The 21,291-nt window shown below is 31.2% G+C and overlaps 3 protein-coding genes across 4 annotated transcripts; all 3 read left to right on the top strand.

The window, feature by feature from the left end:
• The first annotated feature begins 1,831 nt into the window (after positions 1-1,831).
• LOC137830670 (folate synthesis bifunctional protein, mitochondrial) lies at positions 1,832-4,995 on the top strand. 2 transcript variants are annotated; one of them, XM_090305455.1, is made up of 4 exons: positions 1,842-2,189; positions 2,410-2,476; positions 3,258-3,576; positions 3,759-4,995. In XM_090305455.1, exon 4 carries the CDS (start codon positions 3,827-3,829, stop codon positions 4,733-4,735), a length of 909 nt encoding a protein of 302 aa, XP_090161581.1. In that variant the 5' UTR covers positions 1,842-2,189; positions 2,410-2,476; positions 3,258-3,576; positions 3,759-3,826; the 3' UTR covers positions 4,736-4,995. The 2 variants fall into 2 exon arrangements, with proteins under 2 accessions (XP_068494235.1, XP_090161581.1); XM_068638134.2 differs by having other exon boundaries at positions 1,832-2,189; positions 3,258-4,995.
• Positions 4,996-6,876: 1,881 nt separating this feature from the next.
• Positions 6,877-12,672, top strand: LOC137830669 (DEAD-box ATP-dependent RNA helicase 37). The gene is made up of 7 exons (XM_068638133.2): positions 6,877-7,170; positions 7,477-8,347; positions 8,442-8,525; positions 8,901-9,143; positions 9,976-10,143; positions 10,345-10,458; positions 11,694-12,672. The coding sequence occupies exons 2-7, from the start codon at positions 7,616-7,618 to the stop codon at positions 12,180-12,182; spliced, it is 1,830 nt and encodes a 609-aa protein (XP_068494234.1). The 5' UTR covers positions 6,877-7,170; positions 7,477-7,615; the 3' UTR covers positions 12,183-12,672.
• Positions 12,673-15,141: 2,469 nt separating this feature from the next.
• On the top strand, positions 15,142-20,275 carry LOC137830668 (RNI-like superfamily protein). The gene is made up of 12 exons (XM_068638132.2): positions 15,142-15,390; positions 15,480-15,539; positions 16,077-16,160; positions 17,049-17,179; positions 17,288-17,363; positions 18,269-18,339; positions 18,524-18,610; positions 18,696-18,768; positions 18,852-18,919; positions 18,996-19,064; positions 19,652-19,757; positions 19,995-20,275. The coding sequence occupies exons 1-12, from the start codon at positions 15,202-15,204 to the stop codon at positions 20,058-20,060; spliced, it is 1,080 nt and encodes a 359-aa protein (XP_068494233.2). The 5' UTR covers positions 15,142-15,201; the 3' UTR covers positions 20,061-20,275.
• The last annotated feature ends 1,016 nt before the right edge of the window (positions 20,276-21,291 follow it).

Here is a 21,291-nt window from a genome sequence, read left to right as displayed (position 1 = left end):
TTGATTAATCAAATTTTCCAAAATAAGAAAAAGAAAAAACAATGAAAAAAATATTGGTTGGAATGAAATATTATTATATCATTTTGATTTATTTAAAAATTATTATACATTATTCATTGATTTCAATTGAATGCTTGTTTAATTCATTGCTCGCAATTAGAATGTAACTTTATTTTAGATTTTTTTATTTTGAATCACACATTGTGATTAACTAATAATGCATAAAATTAAATATATATTGGATGAACCATGTTTTAATGTTTAGTAATAACAAAAATGGTATTACTCAATTGAAGATATATGCATGTAAATAGTAAATAACAAGGTATTATTGAGTTAGTGTTGTATTGTGTGAATATTAAGTTAAAAAAATTAATTAAATTTGAGGTTACAATAATTAATATAGTAGAGAGTGAATAGAATAGACAAATATATCAAGGTGGTAGAAGAGTTACTCATAAGTATGGATACAAAATTATAAGTAATCGTTCATATTATATACATAATTAAAATATAAGTGTTTAGAATGTTTAATTCTATAATTGAACTTTTTTTACAATATAACTTGAATATAATATACAATAATATATTTAATTACCCTATTTATCTAATAAAAAAACCATGTAGAATGAAAATAATGCAAATATATATATATATGTTTATATATATATATATATTGTTTATAAAAGAAATTATATGATAACATCAGAAAAAATTGCAGACACAGTAATGGGCAGATGAAATTTTGATAAAGCTAATTCATTTTTTGTTTAGTAAGGTAGTTTTTTTTATTAGCTTTTAACTTATTTCATTAAGTTACCAGATTAACGTTTCAAAATAATTTCTGCAAATGAAATTTATATTTAACTATTTCATTCCTTAAAATATTAAAAGAAATATTAATAAAAATATAAATTTATAATTATAAAAAACATGTAATATTTAATATTAATATTTGGTTCAACAATTAATCATGTCTTATTTATCATTTTACAACTTTTAACTTAACTTTTTAAAAGATTACCCAATATTTAAAATGATATTTCCTTATTGTTTTTATAATTGTAAAAACTGTTTACTAATTAAAAGGATGTTAGAATGCTCATTATTATTATTATTATTATTATTGGGCACATATGCGTGAGGGCATGTGTATCCAATTTTTTATATTTTTATTATTATTATATCTATATTGATATTTATTTAAATGAAATATAGATTTATGTATATTTATTTTTTTTAATTTTTTTCATAAATTTATATGTATATGTATTCTATAATATTTGACAATGTATTTGTATTTTATACTATTTGACAATACTGGTGTATCTGTATTAATAGAGAAGAAGATCTTTAAAATAGAAAAGTAACTAATCAATCTCTCTAATCTCTCCACTCTCCAGTTAAATAATAACAAATAAAATAAATTTTAAAATTAAAAAATTATTTTATTAATTTTTGAAATTATAAAATGTCCAAATAACCAAAATAAATTAATAAAATAAATTATTAAGTAAGGATAAAATGAAAACAAAAATTAATAACAGTTAAGAGGGGAATAAGAAATTACAATTAATACAATAAATTATTAAGTAAGGATAAAATGGAAACAAAAATTAATAACAGTTAAGAGGGGAATAAGAAATTACACAATGACCATAATATAATAATAAAATTAAATATTAATATAAGGATAAAATAGGAAAAAAAAATTAAAAGCAGAGGAAAATCCCCTTTATATAGATATAGATTATTAGTAACTTTTTTAAAAATGATTTAAAAGAATTTGATATCTTATATGTAATTAAGATATATTATCATGTAATTTTCTATGAAATACTATTGTTTTATTTAACAAAATGTTGGTTTCTTCCTTCGGTAAAGCTTTCCCCCTTCATGTCCACACTGTTTCAAACCTATCCAAATTCAACAGTGTGGTTGTTAATCTTGTTTCTCTTCCTGCTTCTACCTGTGTCTTGGTGTGTCGTTCTAGCTCTTCCAACCCAATTCATAGACACAAGTAAGAGTCACAAAATAACCATCAAATTAGTAACTTGCAGAAACAAATCTTCTATGCTAACGCTTCTAAATTACACCCAACAACATTAATTAAAGTTTTTGGAGACTGTGACCGCATCCGTTAGATTTCATTGCAACAGACCTTAGAGATTCATAAGGGTGTTTGCAAGGTAGGCATGGTTATCACTTTTTGCTTATTCAATGGAAGCTGTTTGATGATATGTCTCATAGACTTTCGGATCTTGTTTTTTATTTTATTTTAACTGCTGTTGTATGAAATTTCTGTAGATGTTTGATTTTCTAGCAGAATGTGAACTCTTTATGGTTTGTTTTTACCCTTGTGATCAATGGCTGGGCTACAGCATTAATATACACTTTGTCTATCCTCAGATGAGTATTTTGAAGTATCTGGGGACGTCCAGGCATAAGCTTTTTGCTGCAGGAAAGTATCCTAAAGGTAAATGTAAACTAATGGAACTCATGTGAACTAAATTTCCTATGATATGATACTGAAAGCAACTCAGGATGAAGCTGTTGTAGTAGTAAACAATTATATGCCTATGTCAGTGAATTGGTTTTTCTTTAGATGAAGATTCTTAAACCCAAAGATCACCATCAACTTATAGTTGGATGGAAATGTAGAAAGTTAATGGATTTACCCCTAGAATATTATACATTTTAGTAATACAGAGATAAATTCTTTCAGCAGTTCTCCCAAACAGATTCAAGGTAAGGGTTTCTTGTTTCCCAGATCTGGGTTCATCGATCTGTTTTGGGTTTGTCTCCTTTGGGTTCGTTGTTCGTTCTACTTCGTCATTGGGTTATGGGTTTGTCATTCCATTTTGGCTGAAAATTTGAAATGTGTGAAAGTGAGACTGTTAAATTATTTAGAGATATTATATTTATTTTTTATATGAAGTTCAGCCTTACAAGTCTGCCGAGTTTGCACCAGTCTATATAGATTCTCTCTAAGAACCTTGATTATTGTTTATTCCTCTATTCTCTTGAAAAAATTATTGTAAAAGCACAACTGTAATCAAATTTAAATAAAAAAAGTTAAATGTAAGTTCTTATTTTGATGCTTTTATTTTTTAAAGAAAAAATATACATAGTAGTTCGAAGAAAATGCAATCATGTATATCATTGCTTGGTGTGAAAGTAAGGACAATAATTAGAGCTCGTGATTTTTGGATAATCAATTAAACCCACATACCATATTGTTTTTATTTTCATTGCAGTACTCAGTTTTTCCACTTTCCACACAACTCCAAATTCCTCCGTGGAACTTCACTCACAAGAAGAGGAAATAGTGATTGCTTTGGGAAGTAATGTAGGTGACAGGCTGCATAACTTTAAGGAAGCCTTGAAATTGATGAAGAACTCAGGCATTAACATCACAAGACATGCTTGCCTGTATGAGACAGCGCCGGCATATGTTACTGATCAACCTCGCTTTATCAACTCAGCAGTTAGAGCTGTTACTAAACTTGGTCCACATGAATTACTGTCCACGCTAAAAAGAATTGAGAAAGACTTGGGCCGAACAGATGGTATAAGGTATGGTCCAAGGCCAATTGACTTAGATATTTTATTCTATGGTAAATATAAAGTCAGATCTGATATCCTCACTGTACCTCATGAAAGAATTTGGGAAAGGCCGTTTGTTATGGCTCCCTTGATGGATTTATTGGGATCAGCTATTGATAATGACACAGTTGCTGCCTGGCATTCATTTTCAGGCCATTCTGGTGGACTCTCTGGATTGTGGGAAGATTTAGGCAGTGAGACCCTTATTGGAGAGGAAGGTATGTACAGGGTAATTCCTGTTGCAAATGGTTTACTTGATTGGTCCAAGAGAACCTCTGTCATGGGGATCCTTAATGTGACTCCAGATAGTTTTAGTGATGGTGGAAATTTCCTGTCTGTGGAGTCTGCTGTTTCTCAGGTTCGGTTAATGATTTCAGAAGGAGCAGATATGATTGATATTGGGGCACAGTCTACTCGGCCGATGGCAAGTAGAATCTCTGTTGAAGAAGAATTAGGCAGATTAATACCAATCCTAGAAGCTGTAGTGTCTATGCCTGAGGTTGAAGGAAAGCTCATATCTGTGGATACTTTCTACTCTGAAGTTGCCTTAGAAGCAGTGAGTAACGGGGCTCATCTTATAAATGATGTATCTGCTGGGCAGTTAGACAGTAACATGTTTAAGGTCATGGCAGATCTTGATGTTCCTTATGTTGCAATGCACATGAGGGGGGACCCATCTACAATGCAAAATAGTGAAAACCTGAAGTATGATAATGTCTGTAAGGAAATATCATCAGAATTATACTCACGGGTCAGAGAGGCAGAGATGTCAGGAATACCAGCATGGAGGATTATCACTGACCCTGGCATTGGGTTCTCAAAGAAAACTGAACACAATTTGGAAATCCTCTTGGGACTACCTGATATCAGAAAAGAGATTGGCACAAGAAGTTTGTCCATCTCTCATGCTCCCATGCTAATTGGACCCTCGAGAAAGAGGTTTTTAGGTGAAATTTGCCCTCGTCCTGCAGCTGAGAGGGATCCTGCTACAATCGCTTCTGTCACAGCTGGTGTTTTAGGAGGGGCTAATATTGTTAGGGTGCATAATGTCAAAGATAATCTAGATGCAGTGAAGCTATGTGATGCAATTCTAAGACAGAAGAGTTCTCACATGAAATCTCGACATTGAATTTGTCTTTCTACAGCATATCTGCTGCTGGTGTTAATTAATTGCCAAGCTACCTGAGTATTTGGATTTATGCACCAACTACTCTGTTAGTGTTGTTCTTTGCTATGCCACTTCTACTGCAAGGTTATTTAACACCACGATGCTGCCAAAGCCAGAACAAAGAAATATGGAGTACGATGTAGCATTCAATAATCAACAAACCATTGTTCAATTCGACTATGTTTTATTACATTAATAAAATTATTTTATACTTTTCTCTCTTTTCTTCTTACCTCTCTCGTATATTTTGTTAAAAAAAATCATGTAATTATAATTTTTCTTATAATATGTCACTTTTACACCAATGTTTACACTCTTACATTTTCTATTTTGAATAATAATATACCAAATGCATACATTAAAGTATATAAAGAACCATATGAGAAGACACATATTGGATTTCTCACCAAGATTATGGCCATAAGGTTGGGAAAAAAATAAAGCACTCAGTAAATAGGTGACCGACCTACGGGTAGAATACACGTTTAAAGCACTTACAATAAATAGCAGTTAAGGCAGTTGCAAGAACTCTCTAAGAATTCGTGACACGTTCACCAAATTCGGGTAATGTCCCGAAAAATCAAGAAACTTCTTTAAAAATAAGTTAACATTGATATATGATAAATTCAACCTATTATAACAAATGGCCTATGACTAAATAATATAATTAAAATAAGTTAATACTGATATATGATAGATTTGGTCCATTATAACGTATGACCCATTACTAAACATTATAAGTAAACTAAGTTATATATGATAGATTTAACACATTATAACAAATGACTCATGACTAAACACTATAAATAAACTAAGTGATATATGATAGATTTCACTCATTATAACAGATGACTCATGACTAAACACTATAAATAAACCATCTACAAAAGTGTAATGCTTTTAATCAGTTCTTAATATATATACTATACACTCTGATTTAGTATTTGATCGTCAGAGTACCTTTGCATATCAATCTCGGCCGTGCATCAACAAGTTAAGGAAGAAGTCTTGGAACAAGGATCAAACAAGCGATCGAAAACCGACACGTCAGTAATTGTATAACAAGTTTCAGGTACTATCTAGGCTCACTTCTTTATCTATACAAGAACATTAAAGATAAGATTCATTATTTTACTAAATATTGTGCAAGATGGAAAGAAAGAAATATCTGATCAACATGTTTGAATAACTAATTTTATCATTTTTTAAAAATTAAATATATTAAATTTGATTTTTTTTTATAAATTATTTATTTTTTAAATATTTTGGTTAGATGAGAAAGTTTAGATTAACTAAATTTATATTTATTTTGATAAATTATTTTACTTAATACTAAATACAAAATTACTACTTATATACCAATAAAAAACAATTATTATAAATTTTAATAAAAAATCCAATTTAAAAATAATCACATTACTTTTGATTAAGAAATAAAAATTATTAACTAGAAAATAATGATAACATGTATTGGCGGATAAATAATTTTAATAATAGCAGTTAAAAAATACATTATATTAATGTTGACTATAAAATTGGTCAAAAAATAATGTTATTTATGTTTTGATCGTCAATAATTAAAAGCAACTTCAACATCAACTAAAAATAATGTTTGTTGACAATAAATAAATTTTTTATTTGATATTTGTTAAACAGATTATTGATATTAAAAAATAATATCTTAATTAATGTCAATCAATAAATAACATTAATCTATTATTTAAAATAAAATCTGTATATAATAAAATAATAACAATCGACTTTTAACTGGACGGAGTTATTAGAATTCTAGTTTTATCTTTTAGATTCATAAAATTTATTTCTTCATTTAAATATTTCCAAAAACCTCAATAATAAACAAGATTTAAAAAAAACGAATTTTAAATTATTTATAAATTGATTTACATTATATTTAAAAAAAAAACTAATTTTGGTTATTAGAAAAGTATTTAGATTTATCTGTTATTATATGTTTAATCTTATTCTTATTTTGTAAAAAGAAAAGAAGTAAAAATAAGTCATGAAGAGATCAACGGATAGGAGTGAGAGGGAAAAAAAGAAAATGCTATTTTAGTTGGAGAGGTAAACGCAGAGAAGAAAAAAAAAAGCACAAGTTAGAGTCACAATTATAATAGAATAGAATATTCACACGCAAACGGTGGATTTATTTCTTTCTTTCATTTAGATATTTTTACCTTCGTCTCATTTTCAGCGCACAAAAGTTTTGTGTTTGGCAAGCAGCGTAGAAAACGTGAAGAGAAAATTAGGAAATTTTTTGATTCAACTCGGAAAACGCCGAGAAAAATCTCCTTTCCTTTCACCGATATCCTCGCCAAGGTGTTCTTCGAAACACACAAAATCTTAATCCAACTTCCTTTCTTCCCTCATTCGTTCAGGTTGCTTCTTCTTCTCTCTCGATTTCGATTCGCTCATTGTTTACACAAATCGTGTGCTCTCGTTTTTCTTCTCGATCTGTTTGCTTGCGGATTGGTAATTTCTGTTTTGAAATTTTAGGAGCGTTTTTTTTATTTGAAAGATGTTCGGTTTTTGGATAATTATTTGAGAATTTGTTGGTTTGCTTTGCTGGATTTCGTGTTCGCAATTTGAGGTTCTTTGATTTTGTTGATATTGAGGTTTTCTTGCTGCGATCTCGGTTTTTGTTGTGTGATTTGTTAATTTTTTTTTTTCGTTTTACTGTGTAGCTGATCGTGGTTGTGTGACAAAGCGTGAATAAGAGGATCGTGGAGTGGGAAGCGTAGTTTTGTGTTTTGTTGTTTTTTTTTTGTTTTGTTCTGTTCAGCATTTGCTTGTTACAAGAGCAAAGTCGCGATTTCTGCAACTATGAGAACTTCGTGGGCGGATTCTGCTGACAACTCAGCCATTGGTTCTGGCAATGGCAATTCCTCGGCTCTCCCTCCCCGAGGTGCATATGTGCCTCCGCATCTTCGCAACAGGTCATTGTCGTCGGAGGTTCCTGCGGTGTCACACACGCCGGCTCCTTTGCCGGTGAATGACCGAGTGAATCCTGGTGGTGCAGCTCCTCATCAGGGTGGTGGTTACTTTAAAGCTGATCAAGGGCGGCAACAAGGATATAATTCTGGCTATCAGACTGGCGGTGGCTGGAATGGTAGAGGGGCGGGGAGGGACCGTGGGAGGCGTGAGGCGAACCCTTTTGAGAATGACGAAGTTGAGGATCAATCTTTGGATGAGCAAGAGAACACTGGGATTAACTTTGATGCTTATGATGATATCCCTGTGGAGACTAGTGGGGAGAATGTGCCCCCGCCTGTGAATACATTTGCCGAAATAGATTTGGGTGAGGCATTGAATAATAATATACACAGATGCAAGTATGTGAAACCAACCCCGGTTCAGAGGTATGCCATTCCAATTTCTCTTTCGGGGCGAGATCTGATGGCCTGTGCTCAGACCGGGTCAGGAAAGACAGCTGCCTTTTGCTTCCCTATTATAAGTGGAATCATGAGGGAGCAATATGTTCAAAGGCCACGTGTGGCTAGAACTGCTTTTCCGCTTGCACTTATCCTATCCCCCACACGGGAACTTTCATGTCAGGTGCTATTCTGATTTTAGATTCTGGTTTATACTGCCTTATTATGTATATCGGTCTATCTATATCCTCAAAATTCAAAATGCCCTTATCCTGCAGATACATGATGAGGCCAAAAAGTTTTCTTACCAAACAGGTGTCAAAGTGGTGGTTGCTTATGGAGGCGCTCCAATCACCCAACAGGTTATTTTCACCCATGATGTTGTTCAAATCACTCTGGCTTATTTTAGCCTTATGCTCTGCTTCTATATACTTTTTTTTATTGTTTTATTTATCATCACTTCCTTAACTTTGGGGTTTAGGCTGATGCATTCAATATTTATGTGTGTTGATTTTTCTTTTTTAAGGAAGAACATAACTTGTTAAACAAAAAAAAAAAAACATATTTTGTTTCTTTTTAATGAGGAACATAACTCGTTAAACAGAAAACATGCCCTTTTTTTTAAATTTCTGGCAAGGACACAGTGTGTTTAAATAATTGGGCTTGGTTCCTCTAATGTAAGTATCACGAACCGTTGATGAGAAAATTCACTATTAATATTGTGTTGTATTCTTCAGCTACGGGAGCTTGAGAGAGGAGTTGATATTCTGGTGGCTACTCCAGGAAGATTGGTGGATTTGCTTGAGAGGGCTCGGGTGTCACTGCAGATGATAAAGTATTTGGCGCTTGATGAGGCAGATCGGATGCTGGACATGGGTTTTGAGCCTCAAATAAGAAAGATAGTTGAACAAATGGACATGCCTCCTCCGGGCATTAGACAGACACTGCTGTTTAGTGCCACATTTCCCAAAGAGATACAGGTAACTTATGACTCACATTCATATTTATAAATTATTATGTGTTTGCATGATGAACTCCACCCTCCTCCCCCCCAAAAAAATCTCTCTAGTGCTATGTCTTTGTAAAATGAAAATAACTTGGGGGAAGTTGAATCTCTCATCTTTTTCTTAAAGCTGGAAACACCTTTCTTTAGGGTTTGTTTGTTACTTCTGAAAGTGGGCGAGGGAGGAAGAAAGGAGGGGAAGAGAGGGTGAGGGGCAGGTTGGTCCCACATTACACTAAACGCAGTTGATTATGCAGTGAGCTGTAAAATAAATGTTTCTCATGTATGTCTTTCCATCCAAACAACGTACCTTTTTACTCATTCCTCTTTTCTTTTCTCTTCCACTATTTCTTTCCCCTCTACGGAGGTTTAATGAAGATAACAAATTCATTTACTGCAAAAGTTACATTTTTCTGGTATTTCTTTTTGTTTCTTTTTTATACTGTTGGGGTATATATAATTTTAAATGAGAAAAGACAGTCTTTGAGCAACTGTGTTGTAGTATGGTGGTTGCATCAGTAGTTTATTTGAATAATTGACGGTGATATAATTTTGTGGAATTGTTGAGGGTGATGTTTTCTCTTTGTCAACTGTCACTAAGATACATAAGTTTTGCTTACTAATACTTTGTGATGAGGATGATGCCTTGTATGTGTGGTAGAAAAAAATAAAAAAAGCTTGAGTTGTTGACAACCATGCAGCAATCAGCTAGATGTAATTTTCTTAGCTACATGATAGAACAATGTTTGTAAGAGTTTTGAAAATGTCGGTTTGAGATAACACATTTTGCAACTTTTATTTGAATGCAGAGACTTGCATCGGATTTTCTTTCAAGTTATGTGTTTCTGGCTGTTGGAAGGGTCGGTTCAAGTACTGATCTAATTGCTCAAAGAGTAGAATATGTGCTTGAGTCAGACAAGAGAAGCCATCTCATGGATCTTCTTCATGCTCAGAGGGAAAATGGAATTTGTGGCAAGGTAAATTTGCTGTCACCTGTACATATTGCTGCTCTTCAGCCTTGTATTTGTGTATGCCATGATTAGTTATACTTTTGTTAGTGAAATTCACTATTTTTAAAAATATGTGCTGCACTGAAACAACTGTTTGCCAGAAGAGTAGGTAAATCTGAGTTGCTAATTTATCATATTCATAAAGGATTTTTGGGTTGTTTTTTGCAGCAAGGTCTGACATTAGTTTTTGTGGAAACAAAGAAAGGAGCTGATGCATTGGAACACTGCTTGTGTGTTAATGGATTTCCTGCAGCTAGCATTCATGGTGATAGAACACAACAAGTGAGTCTCTTTTCATAATCGAGTCTATGTATAAAGTGTAAAGCATTCCAACATTTTGATTACATTGAAATTGCCTTTTTTTTTCTTTGTTCATTTTATGTCACTTTGTTTATTTTATGTTACTTTTTCTTTAGTAGTGACCAGGGGATTGAATTGGTTTAGTCCAAATAGATGTATTAACGAGAGTTTAACCTGTGCTATGAAGTTCTATATTTCCGGATGTGACTAAAGGTGTTATAAGATACGGGCAGCTCAATCTTTTATCAAAAAGAAAAATAAAGGATCAAATTTAAGACTTCCTGTCCAAGACTCCATTTTAGTCCCTATCATTTCCAAACCTCAATAGGGATACCATTTAGGCCAATTGCCTTAACACTAACTATCCATCTTCTAAGGGTCTCTTTTCACTCTTCTGTCTGAATTTTGTGGTAGGAAGCCAATGTTTTTCCCATCTTCTTTGATTTCTAGTTCTTCCATATTACATGTTGATTCTTGTCGATCTATGAAAAATTTACTGAAGTATTTCTCATCTCTCTTTGATATATTGATCTGTTATCATAACTTTCCCTTCATCTTAATACATCCTAACTGATCCAAACCTCTCGTTCGTTTTCCTTTCTCTGCTTTTGGCCAGCTTATGTATAATACATTCTCCCTTTTCATCCCAAAATCATTTTAGAACACTTCAAAAGCTTTTGAACGTGTTTCATTCTCAATTTCTCTTCTCATTTCTGACATTATGATACCTTGCCCAATTATTCGCATTATTGCACTCATATATTGATTTAATGTACCCTCTTTTGTTGAACACTTTCATTCCACCAGAGATTCCTTATCTGTTGGTCTGAAACATTTTGATTCTCCTTTTACTGCTTTTAGACATATCATCTCAGATGAGGTTAACATTAACATGCAATTCCCAAGTGCCTTTCTCTAATAATTTCTTCTTAAAATTCAAAATGTTTATCTCCCTTTAGTTGCCATCACTTGATTTTTTTATTTGAAACTTGTTGGTATTTTTGTTTACGCCTTTTGAAGTTTCAAATTACCTTTTCGTTTCTTTGGGTACAAAGTTTTTTCGTCCAAATTGTCAGGAATCATGATATTGTTGTGCTCACTTTTTCTACGAAGAATGAATTGTAGGAACTTCTAGTTGAACCCTTAAAATCTATCTTAATGTCGTAATTTTAATTTTCTGAAAATAAACGTGTACTATGTAATGGTTTTGTATGCAGGAAAGAGAACTAGCATTGAGGTCGTTTAAGACCGGAAACACACCAATTCTTGTGGCAACGGATGTTGCAGCACGTGGTCTGGACATCCCTCGGGTAGCACATGTGGTAAATTTTGATCTTCCCAATGACATTGATGATTACGTGCACCGAATAGGAAGAACGGGGCGAGCTGGTAAAATGGGATTAGCAACGGCTTTTTTCAACGAAAGTAACTTATCCTTGGCTAAACCATTGGCTGATCTGATGCAAGAGGCAAATCAAGAAGTTCCTGCCTGGCTGACCCGTTATGCTGCAAGGTCTGCTTACAGTGGTGGCAACAGAAATAGGAGGTCAGGGGGATCCCGTTTTGGTGGTCGTGATTTTAGGAGAGAGGGCTCATTTAATAAATCAACAGATTACTATGGCGGTGGAACTGGTGGTGGAGCTGCCGGGGGATATGGCAATTATGGTGGAGGATATGGTCAAGGTGTGACAAGTGCTTGGGATTAGATTAGTGTCACATCACTAATTCATTCTCACGTTGATTGTATATAAATTTCAGACTTTTATGGTGAAAAGCTGTATCTTCTCAACCATGGTTTGCCTGCATTCATGCATTCCTTACTGCATGAATCTTTTATCATAGGAAAGATTTACCATGGGCTTGGTTGTGCTGGTTAGGCAAATGAGGTGGGGGAAATGTTGCATATGGAGGAAAGACAGAATCTGTAAGCAACCCAAAAATTTCTGACTGGATTGTTTTGAGTCTGTACTGTAGAAGAGGGCGAGGGTGTAAACAGATTGGATGGGGATACTGAGTTTAAATGGTGGGTAATGCTGTGTTTTATGTATTTTTTTGTTAGGTCCTTAGCCTTTTACAGTCTAAGCCAGGAGTTATCCCTAATTAGCATGCACATATTATTGATTTTGATTATTCTATGAACTCAACGTTTAATTACCTAATTTTGTCTTCCCTTTCTAGAAGGGTCCATTGAATTAATTTCTCTGCTAGTTGCTGTAACCTTCTACCCTATCAGTTATTACACAGTCAGTAGCTAAGAATTCTTCCTGAAAACTAATTTACCCTTAGGTTGTGGTTTGTTTAATGGTTGTATACTACACATCTTTTAATATTCGTATATACTGATTTTGTAAGCTCGTAAAATTATATGCTTTTCCTAATTGTCAAATACCTAACTTCCGAGATTGAATTAGGTTTGGTAAGAAAGGAATTTGTTTCATATAGCCTCGTATTTCTTATCTCCTTTTATCATCTATCCACTCATTTTTATATATAATTTAATAGGAACTATTTTTACATCAATCAAAATAGTCACTATATTTTCTTGTCAGTCTCCTTTTTAATTTATGGTATGTGTCATAACCTTAATTAAATTAAAGATCTGGGCATTTGTTTATCTTGTTATGATGGTGTTCAATCTACTGTTGTTGACCCTGAGATTAGTATCTAAAATAATTGATATTCTGTATGTAAATTAGGAGAGAACCATTAAAATTTCACCATGGTTTTGTTTTGTATACTTATTAAAATAGGCAAAATAAAAATGGACATTTTTGTGTCCAAAGGAGATTGAATTAATAACTGAAACCAGCCTATTTACCAAAATGTTGAAAAACAAAATCATTAAGAAACTATAATTGGACAAAGACACTAAGGGTGTGTTTCCTTCCGAGCGGAAGGAGGAAGGGAGGGAATGTTTTTTGTGTTTGTTTTCATGGTTTTGAGAGTGGGAAAGAGGATGGGGGAGAGGTGGAGAGTTTTTTTTCTTTCTTCATTTTTCACATGAAGAGATTTGTGGGGATTTAGTAGGATTATTGCATTTTACTAAAACACCCTTGTGAATGCATTTTATTTTAATATATAAAATTAAATATTACATAAATTTATTTATTGTTTATAATTTCAAAAATATTTAATTATATTATTAATAACAACATATAATTATAAATAATAAAATAAAATTATAATATCAACAATATATATTTATATTTATATAAATTAACAAATGAATATTATTTTCATAAATTTTAATGTATTTAATAAATTTATTTCAATTTAATACCAAAATATTTTATATTATATTTTTTAATTTTTTATTAAAAATATAAATAATTATGAATATTATATATTAAAAATATTTAATTAATTCAAACTTAAAAAAAATCATAATTTATTATTTAAATATTTTTTAATAAGAAGGATAATTTTGTAAACTTACAAGAAATCATTCTCACAAATCTACTTTATCATCCTTCAATTTAAACAACATCACGCATCCTATTCAATACTCATAAATTCACTCTCTCCCCTCATCACAAATCTCCTTCTCAATCCAAACAAAGTCTAAAAGTAATTTGTAGACTTTAATTAAAACTCATTTACCACCAGGATCAACAGATTGGATTAGGTTTGAAACATCTGTTTTTATCTGAATTGATCAATTTAATCGGATCAGTTTAAAATTTTCTTGTTTCGATTTCCAATCTTATTCAGTGATTTAATTTATTATTAAAATAACAGAAAATTGAAAAAATATACGAAATTGAAACTAAAACATTATTAATTATCAAATTATTCATAAATATAAAAATTACAAATACACTGTTATTTTTTAATGCAAACACTTAGAATATTATTTTAGACCTGAGACCACTTCTAAAATAAAACCTATTGAACTATTTATATGTGAAGAGTTATCAAAACAAAGTTTTTCAAAGTCAAGTGTTTTATATTAACTTACATTCAGTCAATTTTAGATCCATAATTAATTGAGATAAAATCCTATGCTTTCAAAGTTTTTTGACGAGTAGTCAAATATTTAATTAAATTAACCGTTATGAGATAATTGTTTGATCTCATTAATCCTTTAAAATTATTAAAGAACTATATTATGATTATTATTATCTTATCTCAATAATATTTTTTTTATATAAATCTCAATAATATAAAATAGGTGTAAAAACATAATGTATTATATTACTTTATAGTATAATTACTTAGCACAACACGTTATATGAATTCCATTAAGAAATTTAAAGTAAGTAACAGTTATTCTGACGTTAAATTATTTTTTTCCTATTTTCTTAAACTTATTTTTGTTTTTTTTTAAATAAATCCATTTTATATGAATAATTTTCTTAAATTTTAATTATTTTTCTTGGTTACAAATATAATCTGTGTATTCTTCTATTTTTCAATTATATGTTTTGGTAATTTTTTCCTCATGTTTTGGTCCAGCAAATTCTTTTTTTTTTTCATTTTCAATATAATTTGTATATCTTTAATCTTTATAAATACGTAATTTGCAATTCAACATTTTTTAATAAATTTAGACAGCGGGAATAAGAAAAAGTTTGAAACATAAAAAAAAAAATTGAATATCTTTTACGAAACAAAAAAGTTAAATTACAAGATAAAAAAAAAAATCTCTATATTAAGCTTGTTGTTCATTCAGAAACTATTCGAATTTCAAAAGTTCAGAAGCAGAGTTTTTCAGAAGCAGAGTTTATGCAAATGGAGGAACATGGCTCAACAGAGGCAGAATCAAAGGAGGATATTTGGTGCAGAGAAACTGTGCCAAAGGTTTTCAAACTCGTATGCTGCACATTATCTCTTTCTCACATAGACCTCGTTTCGCTCCTTCTCGTTTCGCCTTCACTTCATCGAACCCTTCTCTCTTCTCAACCCCTCTGGGAGGTATCTGCTCCTCAGCTCTTCTCATTTTTCATCAAATTAGGTTTTCTTTTCTTGGTATTAATCTTTATTTGATTTTGGGTTGTGATTAGAATCTCCATTTGCGCGAATTGAAGAATGCCGGGAATCGCCTTATAGCTGCTCTTTCTTTGGTTAGTTTTTTTTTTTTTTTTCCTTTTTGATTTATTTAACTTATGTTTGATTTGGGTTGACGAATTTTATTGTTTTCTTGTTCAATTACCTAACTGCTGTAGTCTGTTAACTGGGTAATAATAATAGAAAGATCTTTTTTGACACCGAAATACCGGCTTGATAACATGCTTTAGGGGTAATCTGGTTATTGGAAAAATTGAACTTTTGTAACTGTCAAGTAAAAGAGAGGAGGAAGGCCAAAATAATGGGTGTCAAGATCAATGATAAAAAGTTTTACTACCATTATGGTGTAGTGTCTCTTGATTGTCAGATATTAACTTTTTCTATTAAACATGTTGATTCTTGATCCATATGTATGAAAACAACGTATGTTAGGTGATGTAAGTTCTTAAAATGCATTTTAGTATCTGGAGGGATACTGATTCACCAAAAGAAAATAAAAATGAAGGGCTTTACAGATTTTTAAAATTTGTTATTTTATGGCTTAAGTTTAACATTTTGTGGTTATTTTGGGGGAATTTGATGCATTCTTGTAGCCAAGATATCGCAATGTGAAGCAGATTAACCTTGAGTTTGCGAGAGATGTTGATGACACGCATCTCAATCATCTTAAAGATAAGGTAAACATGTATTTTTTTTTACTATTTATATTTTTTTGTATGTTAAGGATGGAAGTTTCTTTCTGGTTTAACCGAAATATTGTCATATAAATTTGTTACTCTGTTGTGTGCAACAAACCTGATTAGTTGATACCACTCAACTAAGAGAGAAAAGTGTGGGAATCTTGGTGATTTGATATGATGAGTGCAGACTGGAATTTGCAAAATATGCCTGTATTCTTATATTTTCTAACTTCGCAATACAGAATTTTGCTTCAAACAGTTGCTAATATCTTAAAATGTGGAAAATTCAAATTTTTTCTAACCTGGTGCATCCAGCTTTGATAAAATAAAAAAATTTATGTATGAGCATGAATGATGAAACTGATATAGTATAGTCTAGTTTTAGTATTTCTTTTTCTTTTAAAATTTTGGTTATTATATCCTGTTGACATATCACTACATGTCCCAAATGTAACTTGTGTCGTTGTGAATTTGTTGAATAATAAACAGAAAGAACATATCATAAACTTACAGCTATATTCTAGTAATGGGAATGTCGATCATGGCTTGAAAAAATAAGGATTTATTGTATCTAAGAAAGAAAACATTAAGACATGGATATGATCGAACTGGAACCAGCGCCCTGGATTGTGAATTGGCTACCAATAATTGATTGCATATTGTTTGGGCTTAATTTACCTGGTTGCAGTTAAAATGTAAAAGTCCTATCTGATTATCCTCTCATAATAACTTGTACTTTGGCAGAAACTGGAACATATTATCTTTGTTAATTAGATATTTATTGATAAAGAAAACATTAGTTGGTAATGTTTGCACAAATTTTATGATATAGAATAAATATATGCTGTCTGCAATTCTAACCAAATATTTTTGAAGCATTTCTAGTGTTTTAATTCTCTTCAAAGCCTGGAGTCTTTAAATCTGAATTGCTGCCAAAAAATATCGGATACAGGAATTGAAGCAATAAGCAGTTGTTGCCCCCGGCTCAAAAGCTTTTTGATCTACTGGAATCTTAGGTGCTTTACACTTTTCTTACTGTTTGATGTTTATTTGCAGTTGATAATCTTTATTTGCTTTCAAAAAAAAGTTAATCCTTATCCTTAGTACTGGAGTACGAATTGCAGGGTAACAGATAGAGGATTACAATATATAGTGAAGAACTGCAAACATATAGTTGACTTGAACATAAGTGGATGTAAGGTACATTATGCATTGATTTTGTAATTAATTTATTCAGTGTTATTAATTTAGTATTGCATGTATGCATATTTAATTGATGCATTCCTTCCTTTTAAGTCTATTGGTTGGTATAAAAGTAATAAAGTTCTGAAAGACTAGCTTTGGAACTTAAGATTGATTTACCGCTTTCCAACCAAGTCAAAATGCCTTTTTTTTAATAATATTTTTTTCATGTGATGGCAGTTGATTTTTGTTATTTGGGGTGTCAGTCTAACTGAGATGTCAAAAGTAGAATAAGAATATTTCTCTCAAGCAGAATATTTAGTAATACTGTCAGTGGACATTAGCTACCAAGTTATAACCTACAGGCACTTTGTTAGAGGCCTATATGCAAGTTACATATAATCCTTTTTTTTTTCTATATTGAAGCTCATACATGGAGAAAGCATATATATTAACAACGTAAAGTACAACTACCAATGTCCACTGACAGTATTACTAAATAAAAACTTTCCAAGAATATTCTAACAGTATTACTAAATATGCTTTTAGAGTCTGTTTGGATAAAGTTTTTCCAAAAGATGCGATCAGAAAATAAAAAGAAAATTACATAGTCTTCCTGAAAAGATAAATTAGCTTATGCATGTGTTAAAAAGAAGCTTTTAGAGAATTTAATACAAGATGCATACACTAGTTATAGCATTTGAAGAATATATTTCATTTTTCTACTTACTTTTCTTTTGTTAGTGTTTATGAAAAGGTTCTTCCGAACAAACCCTTACTCTCTTTGTTTTATCTAGATAAGAGATGGTATTTAGTGCCTTAATGCAACTTCATATTTATAATTTATAATAAATTGAAAATTGTGTATTGAGAGTTGGTATTTGTATAATGTCTGAACAAAGCACTTTCTATGATAATTGCAGAATATTTCAGACCAAGGTGTACAACTCATTGCTGACAATTATCCAGAACTAGAGTCACTAAATTTGACTAGGTATCACCAGTAAATTATAACAGATTCTGTAAGATCTTGCACGCAATGAGATTATAATCCTAGATAATGGATCAGTAAGGCAGGCGATACTTTGGGGTGGGAGGATTATGATGATGCAAATGAATACTGGGGTCAATTATACCAATCTTCTGATGATGTCTTGTCTCATAATTTTGATATTTAGGTGCGTCAAATTAACAGATGACGGTTTGAAGAGTTTATTGCAAAAATGTCTTTTTCTTCAGCATTTGAATCTCTATGCACTGTCAAGGTTGGCACTAAAACTTGACACTAAATTCAATTTGTATTGCCCTGGAATTTATTAATTCATTATTCATATCATTACTATTGTTCAGTTTCACAGATGAAGCTTACAGGAACATATGCCTTCTATCACGTCTCAAGTTTTTGGATCTTTGTGGTGCCCAGGTAAAAATTATTGGGTTTCTGCAGTTATCACTTTGCAAACCTATCTAATGCAGACTACTAATAGATACAATTTTGGCTTGCAGAATCTTTCAGATGAAGGACTCTCTTGTATTTCTAAGTGCAAGAACCTTGAATCTCTCAATCTGACATGGTAAATGAATCTTCAATCTGAACATCTATCTATCATATTAAAGTAAAGTGCTCGTATTTATAATTTTACATGATAGGTGTGTACGTGTGACTGATGAAGGGGTCATATCCATTGCAAAGGGTTGCACTTCTCTTCAGTTTCTAAGGTATATTAATTTGAGTAATTTGTATTGTAGCACTTGAATATACAGTACTGGGTGGTGCATTCTTGATTTCTGAAATTATTTTGTTCTTGTCATACTATAAACATAAATTCTTCTCGTGATATATGGTAGGATAACGAGTTTGAATGTTCACTTTTTTGTTCCATTGAGGAGCACTTTAATGTTTCACTACACCATTTACAAGTTTTCATGTAGCTTGCAACACTTTACATGACATTCACTTTTGCAAGTAATGATGACATTTTAGTATAATAGCCTGAGTAGTTAAGTTTAAATCCTGTGGCATGCAATGATGGTATACTTCTTTCATAGCATTTGAACACAAGACAGTCATTCGGCATACCATATTTATCGAGTGGCCAAGCTTGTGTAAGGTATTTGAGCGTAAGGTAATTGCAGAAGAGTACATTTTAGTCATACAATCATCTTCAAGTTTAAATAATTAATCTTAACTATTATTTCTATTGTATAGTTAAAATGTACTCCTTTCATAATATGATGTGACCTGATATGCTATGTGTTATCCAAAAATCACTTCTGGTACTGATTTGTTGAAAGGTCATGTGTAGCTTGTTTGGAATAGTTGGTGTGACTGACAAATGTCTGGAGGCACTCTCAAAGTCCTGTTCCAACAAAATTACAACCCTTGACGTGAATGGATGTATTGGCATCAAGGCAAATTCCTACTTGAATAGACTACTATATTTATAATATATACTTCACTGTTGGTTAGAATTATTGAAGATTACAAAATGAAGAGTGGGGGGACCTATAAAAAATTATGATTTTCAATAAATTTTAACCAATAATAGCTTGTTCGAAAGAGTATATTGGTAGCATTCACTCCTTTCATGAAAAATCTCAATTATTAGCTGGACTGGTTTTTCTAATAGTTCCTTTATTACCTTGCAGAAACGAAGCCGTGAAGACTTGCTACAATTGTTTCCCTATGTGCAATGCTATAAAGTGCACAGCTAATGAGTAAAATTTGAAAATTTAATCACAATTTTTTGCCATTTTTTTCTGCATGTGGTATTTTTTTAGTTTACCAATTTGTGGTAACAAATTTGTGTCTTGTGGGGTATTAAAAACCCTTATGTACAAGTATTCTACAGCTACAATTTTAACACAGGAAGCAAACAACAAAACTGTTTCTTATCTTGACTGACCTGATAAACAAAACTGTTTGAATATACAGTTCTGGATTGGATAAATTTCTCCATAAGAAAATGATAAGTTTTAACGTTTTTTAGAAGTCTTTAATGTAACTTTTCCAAAAAACTAGTTTGAAGTTCTTAGTTCCAATAAATACAAGATTTTCAATTTGTTGTTTGAATTTTTTATATAATAAAAAAACTAATCTGTGATGTTCTTTACCTACCTATAAAGTTTTGAATTCTCGCATGTAAGGGCCTCGTAACTTTCCCACCCAATGATATTATGATTTTGTATGCTTTCATACTAAAGAGAAGTGATTCAGTTGTGTTGAAAGAGAATCAAGAGATAAGAAATATAAATATTGTGGAAAGTATTAATAACATGAATTTCAAATGGTGTTGTTTATCACCTGCAACAAATTGTTTATGAATTCAAAGTTCAAAGAATTTGAAAGAGGATTTTTAGTAATGTCATCCTTAAGAAAAGTGAGAAGGTATCAAAAAATTGGCTTATTATACCATTAATGTAGTGAGTGAAGAGTTTCAAGAGGATAATTGATTAACATGATATAAAAAAAAATTAGGGTGAAATAATTGAAACATGTTTTATCTGAATTGTGAGTGATTTAATTTATTATTAAAATAATAGAAAATTGAAAAAATATATGAAATTGAAGCTAAAACATTATTAATTATCAAACCATTCATAAATATAAAAATTATAAATACAGTTATTTTTTAATACAAACACTTAGAATATTATTTTAGACCTTGGACCACTTCTACAATCAAATCTATTGAACTATTTATATGTGAAGAGTTTATCAAAACAAACCTTTTCAAAATCAAGTGATTTGACGAGTCGTCCAATATTTAATTAAATTAACCGTTATGAGATCATTGTTTGATCTCATTAATCCTTTAAAATTATTAAAGAACTATATTATGAATTCAAAGTTCAAAGAATTTGAAAGAGGTGCACAAACAATGATAAATGGATAAACAATAGATAGGAGGAAGATGAAAGACAACTCTATCTTTCTAAGTTTTTT

This window comes from Phaseolus vulgaris, chromosome 7 (genome assembly GCF_051622355.1).
Source record: "Phaseolus vulgaris cultivar YP4 chromosome 7, ASM5162235v1, whole genome shotgun sequence".
In the NCBI taxonomy this organism is placed as follows: domain Eukaryota; kingdom Viridiplantae; phylum Streptophyta; class Magnoliopsida; order Fabales; family Fabaceae; genus Phaseolus; species Phaseolus vulgaris.
The sequence above is the reverse complement of the archived record's forward strand: the minus strand, read 5'-3'. Positions and strand labels throughout refer to the sequence as shown.